The 21684-nt window shown below is 45.8% G+C and overlaps 1 protein-coding gene across 1 annotated transcript in view; it reads right to left on the bottom strand.

Annotated features, from left to right (window-relative positions):
• Positions 1 to 19655, bottom strand: part of TRPM4 (transient receptor potential cation channel subfamily M member 4) — a 44957-nt gene extending 25302 nt beyond the window's left edge. The window contains exons 1-7 of the mRNA XM_053362755.1: positions 19052 to 19655; positions 18875 to 18942; positions 12183 to 12360; positions 11548 to 11728; positions 7225 to 7391; positions 4382 to 4559; positions 2022 to 2086 (exon numbers count right to left, since the gene is read on the bottom strand). Of these exons, the coding sequence (XP_053218730.1) occupies positions 2022 to 2086; positions 4382 to 4559; positions 7225 to 7391; positions 11548 to 11728; positions 12183 to 12360; positions 18875 to 18942; positions 19052 to 19078 (864 nt within the window). The 5' untranslated portion in view covers positions 19079 to 19655. The remainder of the gene's footprint in view (positions 1 to 2021; positions 2087 to 4381; positions 4560 to 7224; positions 7392 to 11547; positions 11729 to 12182; positions 12361 to 18874; positions 18943 to 19051) is intronic.
• Between the last annotated feature and the right edge of the window lie 2029 nt (positions 19656 to 21684).

Consider the following 21684-nt stretch of genomic DNA (forward strand, 5'->3'; position numbering starts at 1 on the left):
CGTTCTGGCCTGAATATAAGCCACACTTTCCCCCCGCAAATTCTGACCATGAAAAGTTAAAGTGCGGCTTATATTCGTGACCTTACAGTATGCAGCCAAGAGCATGGGGCAAACAACGCCAGGAGCGTGGCAAAGAGGGGCCTGCCCTGTATATAGTCCCCCCATCCTCTCCCCCAAGGCCGGGAAGGGAGAGAGAGCAAGGAAGGAGAAAGGCCGTCAGCAACGCAATGCGGCTCCCCCCCCCCATATGCAGCCAGGAGCAGCGAGGAATGGAGCGGCTTATATTCAGGTAGTTTTTCTTTCCTCCCTCCTCCAATTTTAAAAGTGCATCTTTTATTCCGGTGTGGCTTATATTCAGGCCAATATGGTATGTATTTTGTGCTTTTATGCTGTGATTTTATGCTGTGAACTGCCCTGAAACCTGCAAATATAAGGCAGTACGGTCGTACCTTGGTTCTCAAACGGAATCCGTTCCAGAAGTCTGTTTGGCTTCCAAAAACGTTCGACAACCAAGGCATGGCTTCCGATTGGTTGCAGGAGCTTCCTGCAGCCAATCGGAAGCTGCTTCGGAAGTTTGGCTTCCAAAGAACGTTCACAAGCCTGAACACTCACTTCCGGGTTTGTGGCATTTGGGAGCCAAAACGTTTGACTCACAAGATGTTCATCATCCAAGGTATGACTGTATACAATTATTATTATTATTATTATTATTATTATTATTATTATTATTATTATTTCCAATCTTGACTTCAGTGTACCACATCAGCTTGTGATTTATTTCAAAGACTTCCTGATAGACACATGTTCATATGCAATTTTGCCTAATATATTTTGGTTTCATGAATTTTTTGACGTTATTATCGTTATATGCTTCTTTATGCACATTTTGGCACCAGTCGTCGTCCCCCTCAAATGTGTATATCAATACACAAAGGGTGATTTGCAGCACGTTGCCAAGGGTTTCTGGCTCCCATTTGTTTAACAATAGAACAACTTTTGTGCCTACATTATGCTGCTGAAATGAAGGCTCCATGCACCTTGTACATTTGAGGGGCACCCTCACAAGAATCCTGGGAACTGTACACATAGCTACAGTTCTCAGCACCCATAACAAACTATAGTTCCCAGGATTCCTCAAAGAGGTGTGTGCTTTAGAACACACTTTAAATGCATGCATCCGGAAAAAGCTAACTGGAAGTGGACTTTGACATGAAAGGATTGTGAGTTCAGTTCAGTCATTGCACAGAAAACAAATTCTTAAAGCCAGAATGTGCTCAGAGGCACCTTGGTTGGTTGGTTTTTAAATTTCAGCTATGTCTTTTGCTCCTGGCTTGTAGATCCTGAGGTTCTAGTAAAAAAATAAAAAATGCAAAAATGCAATAGAACCTCAGTTTTTGAGCATCTTAGAAGCCGAACGTTTTGGTTTTCGAACACCAAAAACCCATAAGCAATTGCTTCTGTTTTTGAACGCGCCTCAGAAGTTGAACGGCTTCCGCGGCGTGTTTTTCTATTTTCACCATTGAAATTGACATTCTCCCTTTGCGCCTCAGTTGTCGAACATTTCGGAAGCCGAACAGTCTTCCGGAACGGATTATGTTCGACAACCGGGTTTCCACTGTAGATCTGGTTAACCTCGAGTCTGTCCACCTCACTTCCTACTGCCCCTTTTACCACGTTCACAGAGACCACTTCATCTGCGTCTCTCCTTCCCAACAGCTCTTTCTTTTAGGACTGGGTGTCTCCCGTAAGCCCATACCCTCCAACAGGTCCAGGCCAATAGCCAATAGCCAATAGCCAGGATACAGCTTGAGGGCCACGCTCCCGGGCGAGTCACGTGATCCCGTGTGAGACTCCGGTCTTTCCCAAAAGGTTCCCCCCCCCAAATGCAATATCACAGCACCCAAAATGGCTGCCATGCTCTCGTGCAAAAAAGCAGAGTGTCCTGCTTTTCCCAGGACAGTTGAGGGGTATGCAACCCTCCCCCCGTCCCACTTCCCTTCACAAGCTCTCACGCCCATTACCTTGAACATAGCCGAGTCCCCGCTGATGAGAAGCAGCAACACAGGAATCTCAATACTCCCAGCACCTGCAGGCAGCAGCAGTGACATAAGGAAATTACACAAGAGAAACCTAATGATGTAAGGCAAAACAAGGAACCAATATTTTGGGATACCAGGACAGAAATCTATCATGAGGGAAGCTGGCCAGGGGTCTGGAAGTGTAGCAGCCACAGAATTCCGGGTACAGGCGTACCTCGGGTTACAGATGCTTCAGGTTGCGTTTTTTCGGGTTACGGACCCGCCAAAACCCAGAAGTACAGTGGTACCTCGGGTTACATACGCTTCAGGTTACAGACTCTGCTAACCCAGAAATAGTGCTTCGGGTTAAGAACTTTGCTTCAGGATGAGAACAGAAATCAGGCTCCGGAGGCACTGCGGCAGCGGGAGGCCCCATTAGCTAAAGTGGTGCTTCAGGTTAAGAACAGTTTCAGGTTAATTACGGACCTCCAGGAAGAATTAAGTACTTAACCTGAGGTACCACTATACCGGAACGGGTTACTTCCGGGTTTTGGTGGTCACGCATGCGCAGAAGCACTAAATCACAACCCGCGTGTGCGCAGATGCCAGTTGCAAACGTGCATCCCACATGGATCACATTCGCGACCCGAGCATCCACTGTAAATGCATACAGTGGTACCTCGGTTTTCGAGCGTCTCAGAAGCCAAACGTTTCGGTTTTCGAATGCCGAAAACCCAGAAGTGAATGCTTCCGTTTTCAAACGTGCCTCGGAAGTCGAACGGCTTCTGAGGCGCGTTTCTCAATTTTCTCCATTCCCTTTGCCGGCAGCCCATTGCGCCTCAGTTGTCGAACGTTTCGGAAGTCGAACAGTCTTCTGGAAGGGATTATGTTCGACAACCGAGGTACCACTGTATTAGTTAATGAGGCAGCAAACTCTGGCCTCGCTAAGGTGGCAATACTGTGCCTGAACGCTGCTATTTCAAACAACAGATGGGGGGGGGGAAACAAACTGAATATTCCTCCAATACAAAAAACAACATCCTCCGTGTAGAAACTTTGACGTTAGAGAGTAAGGTCCTCCTAATCTTCAGCCTTCTCCTGAGCTGATGAAGTAGTTTGCTCGAGAAAACATTCCGTCATTTATGGGCTGAAGGGATACAGAACAGGTTTGCCAAGTTGGAGAAAAATCAGGCCTCACCCCCAGGGATGTGTGAGACAGGCCCTTTTCCTAAGGGGGCACTGCACCAAACCCTCCCACCACCAGGTCTGGCACCGCTTGGCTCATTTAAGCAATACGAGGGCTTTCCCTCTGCAAAGGTTTGTGTCTCTGAGGAAGCTCACTGCTGCTGTCGCTAGGCTAACATAAAACAGAAGCAGCAGTAATAAGCGGTGCAGCTGAGGACACCTGGGGCAGGAACCTGAATAAACTATCTGACGTTTAGAAGACATCTGAAGGCAGCCCTGTTTAGGGAAGTTTTTAATGACTGGTGTTTTAATGTATTTTTAATCTTCTGTTGGAAGCCGCCCAGAGTGGCTGGGGAAACCCAGCCAGATGGGTGGGGTATAAATAATAAATTATTATTATTATTATTATTATTATTATTATTAAACAGAATTTCAATTGGTCTGCTCTGAGTAGGACCAGCATCACACACATCCCAATGTATTGTATTTGAATTTAAATTTATTTTGTTTTGTTTTTTTAAATTTAATTTTATTTCCATGCTTACTACATACAAAAAAAGGGAACAATACTGAAAAGGGGGTACAACTTAAGAGGGGAGGGAAAAGGAAAGAAAATTAAATTTCCACAATCTGTTATTAAGATAAAAAATTTGACAACAATTTATGATTACAATTTCATGCTACAATAAAAGTAAAAAAATCTCATTATCTTTTATACCCGACTTCCCATTTATTCCTTAATTCTTTTTACATAAATTTACTGCCATATCACAATACTATTTTTTATGTTAATATTTTCACAATTTATAAATGTTTAGCGTTATATAAGCAATTAATGAAAACTGCTGGGATCACTCAAAAGCTACTACAGATTTTAACATGGTATAATTGTGTTTAAGATGTGTTCTGAAGGCCTCCCATTTTGATACAAATTCAATTCTCGGTTTATTTTTTCAGATGGACTACCTATGAATTTAAATTTAAATTACAGAAATCACCTCTAAATCTGCAACTGTACAAATACAGCATCATATGCAAACGTTAAATTCCTTTTCTTGAAAGAAATAAACTTGGTCTCTCCTCCTGATGCAATTCCTCTTTTGAGGCAGCGGAAGTTGCCACCCGCCCCAAGGTGAGCCAAGGAAATGCAATCCTTGCGAATGAGGAAAGTGCCTTACCGCCAGCTCCCACTTTCTGCTGGGCAATGTAGCGTTCCAGGCGGGCACGGAAGGAGGCCTCGCCACCCACCCTGCCCTGCGTCCCGTTGTCCACCAAGAAGAAGGCAGAGTGGTTGGCATCCAGAGGGCAGTAAGGGGCAGAAGGGACTGTCCTGGGATAAAGTGCTGGGAACAAACCCTGCAGAAGGAGGGAAAAACAGGGAGCAAATGAAGGAAGGTGCCAGGGACTTTTAATCCAGAATGTGGCAGCTAGACTGGTGACTGGGAGTGGCTGCCAAGACCATATAACACCGGTCCTGAAAGACCTACATTGGCTCCCAGTACGTTTCCGGGAACAATTCAAAGTGTTGGTGCTGACCTTTAAAGCAGGCATAGGCAAACTTGGCTCTCCAGTTATTTTGAGACTACAACTCCCACCATCCCTGACCACTGGTCCTGTTAGCTAGGGGTGATGGGAGTTGTAGTCCCAAAACATCTGAAGGGCCAAGTTTTCCTATGCCTGCCCTAAACAGCCTCAGCCCAGTATACCCGAAGGAGCGTCTCCACCCCCATTGTTCAGCCCAGACACTGAGGTCCAGCTCTGACGGCCTTCTGGCGGTTCCCTCACTGCGAGAAGTGGGGTTACGGGGAATCAGGCAGAGGGCCTTCTCAGTGGTGGCGCCCGCCTGTGGAAAGCCCTCCCACCAGATGTCAAGGAAATAATCAACTATCTGACTTTTAGAAGACATTTGAAGGCAGGCCTGTTTAGGGAAGTTTTTAATGTCTGATGTTTTATTGTGTTTTTAATATTCTGTTAGGAGTTGCCCAGAGCGGCTGGGAAAACCCAGCCAGATGGGTGGGGTATAAATAATAAATTCTTATTAATATAATAGTTGGATACAGAGGAGCAGTGGGAGGCACCAGCTAGGGAACTCCCAAGGGAAGAAGGCCCAGAGCCCGGGGGTTGGTGATGGGGTGATGATGTGTGGTCAGAGGAAGAAGAGGGAGAAGACTGGGAGCAGGAGAGGTGTTGGAAGCTGAAGAGGTAACAGGGTTTAGTGAGCAGGGAGAGCCTGCGGCAGAGAGCAGTCCAGAAGCAGAAACAGAGGCTGGCCAAGAGGCAGAGAAGAGGCCGCCTGCTGAAGAAGCCAGGGAGTCCCAGCCCAGCTCCCCTCCTTGATGGCATCCCAGAACCCAAAGAGGTGTGAAGAGGACAGAGCAAAGACAGGCAAGGCATGGTAGTCTCAGATTGCTCCGAAGGGACCCAGGAAGGGAGGGGACTTGGGCACCTGTGGGAAGGTGGTGACCTTCACTCCTGACTACTGTATTTTTTGCTCTTTAAGACGCACCTTTCCCCTCCTAAAAAGTAAGGGGAAATGTGTGTGCGTCTTATGGAGCGAATGCAGGCTGCACAGCTTTCACTGAAGCCAGGAGAGTAAGAGGGATCGTTTCGCACCAATCCCTCTTGCTCTCCTGGCTTCAGGAATAGCTGCGCGAAACCTCTTCAGGGCAACGGGAGGAATGCTCCCACTGGCCTGAAGAGACTTGGCACAGCCATCCCAGAAGCCAGAAAAGCAAGAGGGATCACTGCTTTCACTGCGCAGCGAGGGAGAGAATATTTTTTTTCTTGTTCTTCTCCTCTAAAACTAGATGTGTCTTATGGTCGGGTGCGTCTTATAGACATAGCTGTCAACTTACAGATTTGAAAATAAGGGACTAGCAGCCTCGAAAATAAGGGATCAGCAGCCAAAATAAGGGATTTTAGACAGCCAGTTGAAATGCGAAGTTAAAAGGGACCAGATCATTTTGGAGAGCAGCGCTGGTTTTTAGCCCTTCGTTTCCAGCGGTTGCTGCTCAAGACACCAACTGATGAAACACTGCAATGAAATAACTACAAGCAGCAACCACTTTTAGCGCAAAACGAAGTCCAAGCTACAAAGATGTTGCTGCAGTTCCGTAACTTTTCTCTCGTGCTCCATCTGCAGCTCTCAGTTCCATCAGGCGGGGCGGGAGGAAGGGGAGGGAATAGCGCCCGAAGGAAACCCGCAGATCAGACCATCTATGCTAGTCTACCACTACAAATCTATGGGAGAAGTGCTTGCAGTCCTTTCTCCGCTTTCCCCCTCTATGGTTAGCCCTTGGAACACCTGTCCGCGCCTGCGCCTCCTCCTCCTCCTCCTCTCTCTGAACTGCTTTCTCTATGGTTGCCCTTGCTCTCCTCTCAAGGCTCCTCAGCAATTCATAGGCCGCGCCAGGCTGCCCATCTCATCCGGGTCCTTCGGCGGTGCAGCCGCAGTACGGCCTAGTGGTGGTGGCGGCAACGGGCAGGGGGAGGTTCCAGGCAGAGACGCTCAGTTCGGCGGCTGCGAGGAGGATGGCAGTGGCAGGGCCCAAGGCTCCTGACAGTCCCAGCAGGGAGGGGCTCCCGGGGGCTGAGGCTGGTGAGAGGAGGCCGGAGGGGGTTGGGCCAGGCAGCCAAGCAACACAATTGGAGCCTCCCTCCTCCCTGGCTGGCAGGGAGGGAGGGAGAGGAACTGCTTCCTTTGAAACCCAGGAAATTTAAGGGACATCATCCAGAAGGGACAGCAGCGGGACATGGTGCTGGGATAAGGGAGTTTCCCGCCAAATAAGGGACGGTTGCCAGCTATGCTAATAGAGCGAAAAATATGGTACTTGCCTCATTTGGGCAAGACTGACTGGGAAGAGTTGCTGCGCTCACAAGACCTATCCTCCTGAGCTGATTTCGTTTCTTTGAATAAAGAGAGTTCACTGACACCATGTGAGTTATTGCTGACCTGCCCCCGCCCTGACAGAAGGACCGAAATAACCTGCTGCGTCTTCCACGCCCATCCCATCTCCAATACCTTGGGGTTCACAAGACACTGGCGCTGCTCAACGATGCCCCACGGAGCAATGCCCATCGCCACCACATGGGTGCTGGGGTTAGAACTAGCGGTCGTGTGGTCCCTCACAGCTTCCCCAACATGGCGTCCGACGCCAGCCTGCAATCCACCAGTCATAATCCAGGCACCTGTGTAAGAGTGGCAAAGCGTGTATGAATTACAAAAGTGGCGTGTGTTACCAAAAAATAAAAATAAAGTATGGTCTTGGAAATAAAACATTATTATCATCATCATCATCATCAATTATTTTTCATTTTGCCATTTTACAAATAATCCTACACAAAATTACATATCCAAAATTGCATATCTATCCCTATAATTTGGGAATTATAGGGACAGAACTACCTAAAATGTATAGGAATTTATTCATGTATGCTACTATAGCGGCAAGAATGTTACTTGCCCCAAAATGGAAAGAAGCAGAAGATCCAGTAAAGGAAGAATGGATACAAAAACTTACGGAATATGCAGAAATGGAGAAAGTTACTGGAAGAATAAGAAATCGAGATAACAATTATTTTTTTACAGAAGATTGGAAATGGTTTATTGAGTATTTACAGATAAATTATAAATAGATAAAAACATTGGCAGGATTATTGTAATAACCTGCAGTTTTATAAGAGTATATATTTAGGGAAGATGAATAAATTAGTAAATTGGGTTAATTTGGATGTGCAGAAGATATTAAAGACCGTTGAAAGCAGCTGTCACGCTGCCTGCCCCTAGGCCACCCCCTTGCTAACAGGTGTAACCTGTTGTTATATTTGACAAATGACCACAAAAGACAGAGGATGCCAATCATTTCACTTGAGACACACCTATTGGACAAAGATCAACCCCGTGACCCATACATAAACTGACTATCTCACAAATTAAGTGCACAAAAGCCAGGCTGGGAATGTACCGCTGTGTACCCAGGCCCTCTCTCCCTCTCTCTCAATAACCCACGCCCATGCAGTACGCTCACTACTGCTGCCATAAACACACCCCAAAACAGCGCTCCTTCTCAAACATAAACACTGGCAGGAATAAGAATAAGAAAAGCACACAAAACACCCTTCTGGAAGCAGCAGCTGTCGCTTCCTTCTCCTTCAGTCATGCACGCAAGCTTTCTTTGCAATAATCACACCGTCCACAATGCAGACAGGTCTCTCCTCCTTGTGAAATGTACAAAAGCAACCTCCTGTTTGAGAGCACTTCTGCAGCCGCGGAAGCACATACCGCCTCCAAAGTACACCCCAAGTACAGTGGGACCTTGGTCCTCAAACGCCTTGGTACTCAAACAACTTGGAACCCAAACACTGCAAACCCGGAAGTAAGTGTTCCGGTTGCGAACTTTTATCGGAAGCTGAACCATAGCTGACAACTTTCAGATTTGAAAATAAGGGATCAGCAGCCTCGAAAATAAGGGATCAGCAGCCTCACCTGTCCTGGGGACAGTCTACGGGATATCTAACAATCTGGGATAGCAGCGGGAAGCAGCGGGAAAGGGCGCTGGAATTAGGGAATTTCCCGCAAAAAAAGGTAAGGGTTGACAGCTATGAGCTGAACGTGCTCCATTTTGAGTGTTATGCTTCCGGTTTGAGTGCCACACTTCCGTTTTGAGTGTCACAGTTCTGTTATGAACTGTTATGCTGAGGTGTGTCTGCTACAGTGGTACCTCAGGTTACAAATGCTTTGAGTTACAAACACTTCGGGTTACAAACACCGCTAACCAGAAAGTAGTACCTCGGGTTAAGAACTTTGCCCCAGAATGAGAACAGAAATTGCACGCTGGCGGCGCAGCGGCAGCAGGAGGCCCCATTAGAGAAAGTGCGCCTCAAGTTAAGAACGGTTTTGGGTTAAGAATGGACCTCCAGAACGAATTAAGTTCATAACCTGAGGCACCACTGTATTTATTTTGCGTTTTTGTTTTTGCGGCTTTTTTTTGTGTTACTGTGTGGAACCCAGTTCAGCTACTGACTGATTGATTGTGTGACCGCAGTACATTGTTTATTGCTTTCGTTTTAGGATCAATGGTCTTGTTGGATAGTAAAATTCATGTTAAATTGTTGTTTTAGGGTTGTTTTTAAAAGTCGGGAACGGATTAATCCATTTTTTTGCATTACTTTCTATGGGAAAGCGCGCTTTGCTTTTGTAACGCTTTGGTTTTGGAACGGACTTCCGGAATGGATTAAGTTTGAGAACCAAGGTACCACTGTACCAAACAGAACTATGAAAAAGATTTTATATCCAGTGGCACACAAAGATTCGATCAAACGCTCTAACGTTTTGCACGAAAAGAGGAACGTTCTCTTGCTTTAGAGCAGAATGCCCCTATTGTATTAATTCTTTTACAAAAATGATCCAAACAGTAGCTGGCAGGCAACAGTCTCCGCCTCTGTTGCCTCTCCTGTTCCTTCCTTTGCCTTCCCCTTATCGTTTATACTCCAACCAGAGGACATTAAAAGTCGTTGTAAACTAATAAAGAAATCCAGAATGAGTAGACATGCACAGGGTGGGAATAATTAATCACACAGGAGGAAAGAACAGCTTATTTTCTCGTTTTGAAGGGCAGCCTCATTAGAATTATTGCAGAATTACATGGAATCATTGCAGAATTACATGGAATCATTGCAGAATTACATGGAATCATTGCAGAATTACATGGAATCATTGCAGAATTATCTAGCAATGGCTTTCATTTTAGCGAGTTTCAATTAAATACTTCAAGTGATAGCACCAAGACAGGTGGCAGTGTAGCCTTAGTGCCTTGGTCAGTCACCTATTTTTCCTAGACGTCTTCCCCCAACCCCCAATCCCAGCCTGCTGTCAAATTGCTTTTTATTGCGAAATAAACTTTTATTTCCGTGTATTTTTCCAGGCTTTTTCAAGCATCAACTGTCATTCTGCCCTTCGGAGGCTTATGTATGCATTTACTGCCACCTCTGCTGTTTTACATGTTTATTACCGTAATAGTTGTTTTATTGTTTTAATTGTTTTGCTGATGTACAGCTCAGTGAGGGTGTTGTTGTTGTTGTTGTTTACAGAATGGGTGAGGGAATCAGAGGACATGATTTGTCCCACAGCCTATCAGTTGTTCTTTTTAAAATTATTTTGGGTTTTTTGTGTTACAGCCACACAGTATAATAGCCACAGAATGAAGTTTACATGTATAATTCTTACAATTTCCCCTAGGTCAAATTTGAGCAATAACCCCCACAAAACCCTACTTGAGCGCCTTGCCTTTTGCTACGTTTTGTTGCGTGCACAGGAGGGGAAAGCTGTGCGGGAAACTGGTGCTGCATCTTTCAAGCTATCTTTTAAAAATACGTCTATAGCTATGTCTACACAGTGCTTCCAGGACATCCCTGTGGTGTTTTCCAAGCACAAATGGGCCTTGAGGGAAGGGGGCAGGAGCTAGCGGCATGCGGCTAGGAAGGTTCTGCTTTGTGATTGGTTCCCGTAGCAGCAAGGAAGCCCGGGCTGCGCTCCCTCCCCCGGCCTTTGCTGTTGCTGCTGGAGGAGGCAATGGAAATAGCATAGACGAGCGCGCCGGGTCCTAAGAAGCCTGCTCCTGCAGCTAAAAGCGGCTTTGCTTCTTCGCAGAAAGCATGTCGACAAAAAATGTTTAGGGGTATGCGTGCCGCTATGTCAGATTCACAAAATGTTTAGGGGTACACGTACCCTTGCAATCTCCCACTGGATTGTTATAATAAAATTAATCCCTATGGAAAAGCGTGTTTTAAAATTTTCTGCCCTCTGGCGCCATCTGGTGTTGCATGTTTATAGCGCATCCAAATAGCCGTTTCTTTATTAACGTCAACAATTCCCTTAACATTTTTTTTAGTTTTATATACAGTACAGAGCAGGGGTCAGCAAACTTTTTCAGCAGGGGGCTGGTCCACTGTCCCTCAGACCTGGGGGGGCGGACTATTTTTTGGGGGTGTGTGAACAAATTCCTATGCCCAACAAATAACCCATTTTAAATAAAAGCACACATTCTGCTCATGTAAAAACACCAGGCAGGCCCCACAAAGAACCCAGAGATGCATTTTAAATAAAAGGACACATTCTATTCATGTAAAAACACGCTGATTCCTGGTCCATCCGCTGGCCGGATTTAGAAGGGGATTGGGCCAGATCCGGCCCCCAGGCCTTAGTTTGCCTTCTCATGGTACAGAGTATCAGCAGGACCAGGAATCACACTGGCCCCAGTGCAGTGTTTAGATCACATGAGTCTGAAACACCAGCGATGAAAGCGCAAAGGTGTGGAATGAAAACAGGCCACAGGGTGGTCCTTACCTGTGCTCTGGGCGGCTTTGACGAGCCCTTTTCTCAGCACATCCTTAAGCCAGGCCCTCACCCGTACCTCGCCTTCACCCCCTACCACTGATACCACCAGGTTGGGGCGCGGGATTTTCCAGTGGTGCATTACCAGGCCGTAAGCAGCAGCGGGGTCAGACGTGTCTGACAGGCGAATGAACTGCAGTGGGAAGAAGAGTGAGAATGTTAGCCTCAAGATCTCCACCCCCATCGTTTTGCCCGGACACTGAGGTCCAGCTCCGAGGGCCTTCTGGCGGTTCCCTCGCTGCAAGAAGCCAAGTTACTGGGAACCAGGCAGAGGGCCTTCTCGGTAGTGGCACCTGCCAGATGTCAAAGAGAAAAACAACTACTTTTAGAAGACATCTGAAGGCAACCCTGTTTAGGGAAACTTTTAATGTTTAATAGACTATTGTTGGAAGCCGCCCAGAGAGGCTGGGGAAACCCAGCCGGATGGGTGGGGTATAAATATATTATTATTATTATTATTATTATTATTATTATTATTATTATTATTATCTTCTTCTTCTTCTTCTTCTTCTTCTTCTTCTTCTTCTTCTTCTTCGCCCATAACTCTGCCACCTCCGCAATCTATCCCCTTCCAGGAAAAACCTTACCTTGCTGGGTCTGCGGCCAGTGCCCACAAACTTCACCTCGCCATAAGCATCGGTAGGCCCCTCTGTTGTGTGTTGGGCCGAGTCCCATTTGCTGACAATGGCTGCTCCAAAGGCGTCTTCCGTGGCTACAGCGATGTGCTTGCTGCGAGGGCTGCCGCACTGGCACAAGCAAGGACCCCTACGGAACGGGAAAGCACAGAGGAGAGATCTGAAAAAGGGTTTATCCCTAAGTTTTTTCGGGGGCGGGGTGCATAGGCAAAAGCCTGTTCTCCTTTGGGTCCACACCTTGGGTCAAGAAGGGCCCCTGGCAGCTGAGAAAAAAGTATATATATAAAAAAATTACGTCGAATCTATCGAATTTGCAGTTTCCGAAACAATAAGAGAACTAAAAAAAAACCAGCCATCCTTCAAAATTCACACTTTTCCAAGTTTTGTGCAAAATCTGAGGGCCGCAGGGCAGTTTACAAAATCAAAACACAAAAACACGTACCACAGTACACATACCATAGTACCATAGAGCCGCCCTGAGGAGAGCATTCCATAAGCGGGAAGCCACTGCAGAGAAGGCCCTGGTCTCAGGTTGCCTCTGAATTCTGGACCGCCTGAAGTTCTTAAGATATCAATGACTTCCCTTTTTCTCTTTCCATTGTTCATTTTACATATCATAAATCCCTGCATATTTTACAAAAACTATACCATTCAGTACAGTGGTACCTCGGGTAACATACACTTCAGGTTACAGACGCTTCAAGTTACAGACTCCGCTAACCCAGAAATAGTACCTCAGGTTAAGAACTTTGCTTCAGGAAGAGAACAGAAATCGTGCTCTGGCGGCACGGCAGCAGCAGGAGGCCCCATTAGCTAAAGTGGTGCTTCAGGTTAAGAACAGTTTCAGGTTAAGAACGGACCTCCAGAACGAATTAAGTACTTAACCCGAGGTACCACTGCATTCATTATCACATCCATCAAAATTTATTTACACTGTTGAATTCATCTTAAACCTGTCAGCGTTTTCAGCTGTACACAATTATTTCCTATATACTCAATGAACATTTTCCAATCTTCTTTAAACATATGCCCTTCTTTGTTCTCTTATTCTATATGTTAAGTCTGCAAGTTGTGAATACAGTGGTACTGTTCTTGAACTTAATACATTTCAGGAGTCCGTTCGACTCCCAAAACGGTTCGAAAACCAAGGCGCAGCTTCCGATTGGCTGCAGGAGCTTCCTGCACTCAATTGGAAGCCACAGAAGCCGTTTCCGACATTTGGCGGCGTTCAGGAGCTGATTTGTTTGGAAGCCAAGCCATTCGAGAACCAAGGTACCACTGTATTCTGTCAACTTCAGTTTCCACAGTGTCTTCAGTGGCAGCCCCACGTATAACGTGGTGCAGTAATTTGGCCTAGAGGCTATCAGAGCATAGATGACAGAAGTTAGGCTATTCCAGTCCAGATAGCGGTGCAGCTGGACCACCAGCCAAAGCTGATGAAAGGTACCTTGCACCACCAAGGCCAGGCGTCAGCAAACTTTTTCAGCAGGGGGCCGGTCCAATGTCCCTCAGACCTTGTGGGGGGGCCGGACTATATTTTGAAAAAAATAATAATGAACGAATTCCCTATGCCCCACAAATAACCCAGAGAGGCATTTTAAATAAAAGGACACATTCTACTAATGTAAAAACACCAGGCAGGGCCCACAAATAACCCAGAGATGCATTTTAAATAAAAGGACACAGTCTACTCATCTAGAAACACCAGGCAGGCCCCACAAATAACCCAGAGATGCATTTTAAATAAAAGGACACAGTCCATCAATAACTCCATCAATAGAAGGCCACCTTCCTATTCATCTGATCTAGGAAACCACTAACAGTCTTATCTGGCTTGGGCTTCAGTTTATTGGCTCTCATCCATTACCAAGGAAATGCCTCTAGGACTTAGGTATCTTGTGTGGGGACCTGATATATCTTGTCTTTCGCACACACATGCATTTTCACGTACACGAACACTAAGTATGTACTCTCCAGTCATGTGCAACCTTTCATTCTCACCCATTGGCGAGATTCACATTGAACTGTTAGCTATAACCGAAACAAAATTTTAAAAATTTCCTTTCGGTAGCACCTTAGAGACCAATAATACAGCAAGCACGGACAATAATACTTAGCATGGACGCTGGCACCAGAGCCTGCAATAAACCCAGATGCCAACTTTGCTGCCACATACACCCAGACAACACCATCACTGGACCCAACAACATCAAACATACCATCTCAGGCCTATTTAATTGCTCATCTTCTAACACTGTGTATGCCATCAAATGCCAACAGTGCCCTTCAGCTCTCTATATTGGACAAACAGGCCCACAAACCCTACACCAAAGGATAAATGGACATAAATCTGATATCAGGAATCACATGACAGAGGAACTAGTAGGAGAACACTTCAATCTCCCAGGACATTCTATGCAAGATCTCAAAGTAGCTGTCTTATTACAAAAGAATTTCAGAAATAGACTGGAAAGAGAAGTTGCTGAATTGCAACTTATGACCAAACTTAAAACAATGGAGAGACCTGGTTTAAATAGAGACATTGGATTCTTATCTCATTATACATGATAAAGCTATTTCCCCCCATCTCCCCCTTGCTTTTTCCTGTAAGATCAATTGCGGTCGTTAACAGTCATCAACAGGTTTACCACACCTATCAACCAATCACCCATTCCCACCAACCTTCTGAGTAATACCCCTCCCCAGCCTCTCACTATATATAAGGGTCTGGTGCATAGCTGTCAACGTTTCCCTTTTTTAAATGGAAATTCCCTTATTCCGAAAAGGATTACTCGCAAGAAAAGGGAAAAGTTGACAGCTATGGTCTGGTGACTTCTGTTTCAGTGTATCTAAGGAAGTGTGCAGGCACATGAAAGCTCATACCAGTAACAAACTTAGCTGGTCTCTAAGGTGCTACTGGAAGGATTTTTTAAAAACTGTTTTGACTATGGCAGACCAACACAGATACCTACCTTTAACTGTTAGCTATAACAACATTGTAGGAGAAGTTTGCTTGTTTAATGCTTTTGAGTGCAAATAGTATCAGATCTAGGCTGTGTGCCTAGGGAAATTATTTCGTAGCTTAAGTGCACGGTGCTCACCTGTACCACTTCCCCTCAAGTCAGCTCATAGCGTACTGAGACACCGAACATAGATAAATGTGTTTTGAGTTGATACAATTCCGCAGTGGACACAAACAAGAGCCAACAACATAACTTATGAAAAACGGAAACTCTTGCGATCAAATTACTTGCACAACTACTAATGCAAGTCGGTCGTTTTAAACTCTGGACTCCCCCCCCCTTTCAATCATGTTTATTAAATTTTCCACAATTATAACAAATATTGCAACATACATTGCACAACCGAAGGGCAAACCAGAACAAACACAAGAAAAAACATCAACAAACAACAACAAACAAAAAATAAAAACGAACTTAATTGTTTTAAAAATCCAACCATATGAACATATTAATTGACTTCCTCCAGTTCCTCCCTTCCGAGTTTCCTTGTATCTGAATGTAACAGCTTTCCAATATCATTATTAAACAACAATATTCCAATTATAATCAAATTTGTTCACTTTTCTTACTGTGGACTTAATAGCCTTAGGTCACGTCCGCAGCATATATTTAAAGTGCGCTGATGGCCACTTTAACAGCCATGGCTCCCTCTGCCAAGAATCCTGGGAACTGTAGTATGCTGAGGAGACATGCTGCAGAGGAAAGTGAGGGGCTTGTCACCTAGGAAGGTACCCCATCGAGGAGAAGGAATACTCTGATCCTAAGCCTTCACTTCCTTGCAGGATAATCTTTGGAGAAGAAAAGGCTAAGGAGTAAACCCTACCCAAATCTGAAGTGGAGTCCCTAAGATGGTTGGATGGCGCCTTGTACGCCTCCTTCCCGCAACGTCTGCAACTAAGCTGGTGCCAAACGTATTGCGCTGCTTTCCTTTGGACCACATCAGTGAGGCTGAGAGGGGGTCTTGTCATCTGGGCAGCCCAGGACCTCCATACACACGTCCCAGGGAGGTCACTCGGGTCCTGCTCATGCAGCTGTTTGACTTCACCCCCGGAGGCTGACTCCATTATCTCTCGAGACAGATAGTTAAAAGGTAAAGGGACCCCTGACCATTAGGTCCAGTCGTGGCCGACTCTGGGGTTGTGGCACTCATCTCGCTTTATTGGCCGAGGGAGCCGGCATACAGCTTCTGGGTCATGTGGCCAGCATGACTAAGCCACTTCTGGCGAACCAGAGCAGCGCACGGAAACGCCATTTACCTTCCCGCCGAAGCGGTGCCTATTTATCTACTTGCACTTTGAGGTGCTTTCGAACTGCTAGGTTGGCAGGAGCTGGGACCAAACAACAGGAGCTCACCCCGTCGTGGGGATTCGAACTGCCGACCTTCTGATCGGCAAATCCTAGGCTTTGTGGTTTAACCCACAGCGCCACCCGCGTCCCTCTCTCAAGACAGATAGATGCCAACAAAAAAAATTACACGGAACTACGATTCCCAGCATGCTCAACAAACTTCATTTCCCATTATTATTATTATTATTATTATTATTATTATTATTATTAGACAGCTGTGCATGAGAGCCATGACAGCTAAAATGACATTAAGAATGCTTTAAATGTGCAATGTGGGTGTGACTCTAGGCACTCATCACAACCTTTCGAAGGTAATATCACCTCCTGGCCTCCTGCTCCAAAGTCCTGCTCTGGTGGCACCAAGGAGTCTACTAATTCGTTTACTAACGCACGCCCTTCTTCAGGAATCAATACCAGCACGATTGCAGAGGAGGCTACATTTTTAAGCAAGCTGTTAACGGGCTGTGTGTGGTAATGGTGTGCAGCATAGCCACAGTTCCTTGGTATGAGAGTTGCAGCGTTACAAGAATAGACGAGTTTCCCAGTTTTCGTTTGTAAAATGTAGGAAGGGGAGCAACGTGTGTGTGTGTTTGTGTGTAAAGGGGAGAGATGATGGAAATCGGTGTATGCATACGTATACACTGGTCCATGGGGTCACGAAGAGTTGGACACAACTGAACGACTAAGCAACAACAACATACGTACACACACACACGTATACAGTGGGGTTGCCATGTGTCCCACTTTACAGGAAGCAGTCCTCTCTTGGAAAGGCTACCTGATCCAAGTCTGAATTAAAAACAAAGAACTATACAAAGGGACAGCAGGGGCCTTGAAGCTAACCATCATTACCATATTATTTGCTCTATAAGACTCACTTTTTCTCTCCTAAAAAGTATGGGGAAATGTGTGTGCGTCTTATGGAGCGTATGCAGGCTGCGCAGCTATCACAGAAGCCAGAACAGCAAGAGGGATTGCTGCTTTCACTGCGCAGCGATCCCTCTTGCTGTTCTGGCTTCTGAGATTCAGAATACTTTTTTTCTTGTTTTCCTCCTCCAAAAACTTGGTGCATCTTGTGGTCTGGTGCGTCTTATAGAGCAAAAAATACAGTACTTAGCAGCACCTAGATCAGCCTTTCTCAACCTGTGGGTCCCCAGATGTTGTTGAACTACAACTCCCATCATCCCTAGCTAGCAAGGCCAGAGCTCAGGGATGATGGGAGTTGTAGTCCAACAACATCTGGGGACCCACAGGTTGAGAAAGGCTTATCTAGATAGTGCAGCAAGCAAGCACTCAGGTCACCTGGCCCCATTCCCCTTCCCCATCCCACAAAATGCCCTGCATTTGTATTTAAAGTGTAGCAATTATTTCTAAATTTGCATCTAAACTTAAAAAACCGTCATACACAAATTATGTGCCAATTTAATGCAGATTTGGGTCCTCTTAAGATACATTTCCTCTCTGGTTGTTGTTGTTTGGCGATGTGTAAGCAGTCATCCTAACACAGAGAAACCACTGGAGGAAACTGATGCCGAGAGGTGTTAGGCAGAAAACGCAATGGATTGGGAACGGGATGCGAACACAAGGAATCATAGAGATGCAGCTAATATCTGGCAGTGCTGGGAGGAAGCAGAAAATAAGCTAGGAGTGCAATATAGGGGTGACCAAGGAGCAGGTAAATATGTATGTTTCAGTTTCTCATCTTTCCAGTCTTAGGTTTGCACATCAGTTTGGGGGGGAAAGAAGTTTTTAAAAGTTTCCACATCAGTTTCTTAAAGTCCTTTTCGGTATTTTAGAGCAAATATTCAATTCATCAGAATTTTAGTGCAATTTTCTCCCAAGCTACACATGCTTCCATGCAATTTCTCCTAAGTATTCATTTTTGCAAAGCAGTTCCTCCTAATTTTTTAGTATGTCATTTTCACTAACATAGGCATTCACCTGTTAGTGTGTGTGTACACACACACACACACACACACACACACACACACACACACACTTATTTGTACATGCCAGAAAACTGCATTGCAAAATTCGGAGAAGTGAATATTCTGAAGGACAGCTGTGCTGCTGTTTTTATATTGTTTCAGAAGTGCAAACCAGCTAAGTTTGCCATTTAAAAGAGAACAGAATCAGATCCCTCTCCCACCCATAGCAGAGGCACAGGAGAAGGGAGGGTTATGATAACACAAACCCTAGGAGCTGGAAGTTGGGGTTTCACACCGTTGCCTATTCTGAATCTTGACGAGGGCGATAAAACCAGGCTTCACTCACCCAAGTTCCCCCGGTTGCTCGATAAACGTGGTGCAGACTTTCTTCTTGAAGAGTTTGGGGATCCATGCCTACGGAGAAATCGGGAGTTATGGACACAACAGTCCTGGAAAACCAACAGCCCAGGCCCATAACTTGGATCGCCCACAAAACCGGCACGGTCTGAAGAGGGATCTGTACCTGGTCTTTCTTGATAGAATTGGCCATGGAGCGGAAGAACGGGGCACAGCCGCTGCCAGATTGCAGCCGGCGTTTCTCCAGGCACTTTCTCTGGTGTCTCACCCGGAATGAGTAATTGAAAGACCGAGCAAGGTAGAGACAGCTTCAGATCCCACCCACAGGCGGCGGCAGAACCCCACCCTACCTTGGAACTTGCCTGACCGGAAAAACGCTTCAGAGAGAAGTATAGAGTTCACCGGGGCAGATTTTGATCACAGTTACTTTCACAGCAATGCTTGAATTATTGGGGTGCGTGTGTGTGCTTCCAGGGATAGCCACTCCTTTAGTCCTCTTTGTTTTCGTCACAATCACACCTCCCCTCCCGCCGGGCATGTTCGGTTCAACTCATTCAGCCAAGTTTTGAGAAATGGAGATAAATAATTATGTGTGAGCCGGCGTTCTTTCAGTTTGATGTTCACTTTCCTACTTTTCCACCACCAAACCCCACAATTTGCTTTAATTGGACGAGGAGTGTTGTGTTGAGAAGTGGCCAAGTTTCTAATTCTTTGAATATATCTCAAAGCCTCTGGCCGTTGGGAGGCTACACCTCTTCCCACCAGGAAGAATATACAGTGGTACCTCAGGTTAAGTACTTAATTCGTTCTGGAGGTCCGTTTTTAACCTGAAACTGTTCTTAAACTGAAGCACCACTTTAGCTAATGGGGCCTCCTGCTGCTGCCGCGCCGCCAAACCACGATTTCTGTTCTCATCCTGAAGCAAAGTTCTTAACCTGAAGCACTATATCTGGGTTAGCGGAGTCTGTAACCTGAAGCGTATGTAACCTGAAGCGTATGTAACCCGAGGTACCACTGTAACGGCATGGTAAAGACAAGGCTGGCTCCATCCATTGGCTAAATAAGGAACAGCTTGCTTTCCTCTTCCCTCCCCAATCCTTTTTCCTTTTGCACTGTATTCACACCTACGCCATACATTTGAAGCACATGACTTCTCCCAAATAATCCTGGGAATGAGAGCTACAATTCCCAGCACACTTAACAAACTACAGTTACCGGGATTCTTTGGGGAAAGCTATGCAGATTATGTAAAGAAGTCCCTTGTCTCACCTTCTTTCACAATCCTCTGTCATCAGCCATGTGCCTGTTGCCTTTCCCACTCTGCTGATAACTTAGGGTTGCCATATTTCAGGAAGTAGAAATCAAAAGTTGTTGAGCTTCTCTTCCCCCACTTTTTAGGGGCCAAAGTTGTTGAGTCCTCCCCCAAATGAGCTTTTTTGCACAATCTCTCACCCCCCCCGCAAAAAAGTTGTTGAGCCATTTTTAAACATAAAACCCAACTTCCACAATGGGTTGCCAGACATTTAAATCAGCTGACGAAAATTCTGCATGGACGTGACTCTTGGCAGCCAATCCAAAGAACTTTATTGTACTAGCCATGACAAATTTGAATCAAAAATAAACACAAGCAAAAAGGGTGCCGCTCCACAAATAATGGTCTCTATTTAGATATCTGCACATAGCTGTCAAGTGTCCCTTATTTGAAGGGACAGTCCCTTATTCCAGCGCCATGTCGCGCTGCTGTCCCTTATTGATGGATGTCCCTTAAATGTCCCTTAAATGATGTCCCTTAAATTTCAAAGGAAGCAGCTCCTCTCCCTCCCTCCCTGCTGGCCAGGGAGGAGGGAGGCTCCAACTGTGTTGCTTGGCTGTGTTGCTCACCCAATAAGAAGTCTAAGAATGACTGGGGGGTGGAGCTTGCATGCCTTGTGTGTGGCTAGTTAATGCAAGCTGAGGGGTTTTTTGAATGCTGGACACCATTTTGTTGCACGTGCTGCTGCAAACTTTGCAGTGCAAAGCCAGGCCAGGGAGCCATCTTAAGTTGAGGCTGCATAGGCCTTGTGGTGCGTGTGATTCAGATTCTATTCAGTTGAACCTCTGGTTACAAAGTTGGTTGGACAGTGTTCTCGAAGCTACCAGCATGAGTTTGACCAGGCTGCAGGAGGACAGGAAGACTGGAGTGCCTGGAACAGGTGAGGCTGCAGGTCCCTTATTTTGGCTGCTGGTCCCTTATTTTCAAATCTGTAAGTTGACAGCTATGTATCTGCGTCTCCCTTACAGTTCACTGCTATTGTCCAGGGTCTTCTTTCAGATCTTTTTGGCCGCCAAAGCAAAAAAGGGCAGCTTTATGAGTCACTGAAACGCTTACATTGCTGAGAAGCCATAGGACCTTCTCTGCCAGGGAAGGACATCTTTCCTGCACAGATGGCAAGGTAAGAAATTGCCTCCTGGGTCCAATGTATAGTGTGCAATATAGTAAAAAGTGCAAGAAGTCTTCCACCTGCGGTTGCCCACATATACAGAGTCTGTCTTCGTACAGCGCCCTGTTATATCGTCTGTCTAGGACGGCGGAAGGCATAGCTTGAAAACACAGCTCAGTAAAAGCGAATCTAAGTGAGGCTAGCTAGAGATTTGACAGGTAACTGGCTCTAAAATGGACTGTTTTTAGAAGGGGAAGCCAAGGAGCATTTAGAGGATTCGATTGCTTGCAGATCACATAGTGATTCTGTCCAGATTTTCGGCAGCCGAATCCTGGCATTGTCTGGGAAATTCCGGGTGTATGGCAGCCCTAGAACTTCT

This window comes from Podarcis raffonei, chromosome 13, assembly GCF_027172205.1.
Source record: "Podarcis raffonei isolate rPodRaf1 chromosome 13, rPodRaf1.pri, whole genome shotgun sequence".
Lineage (NCBI taxonomy): Eukaryota > Metazoa > Chordata > Lepidosauria > Squamata > Lacertidae > Podarcis > Podarcis raffonei.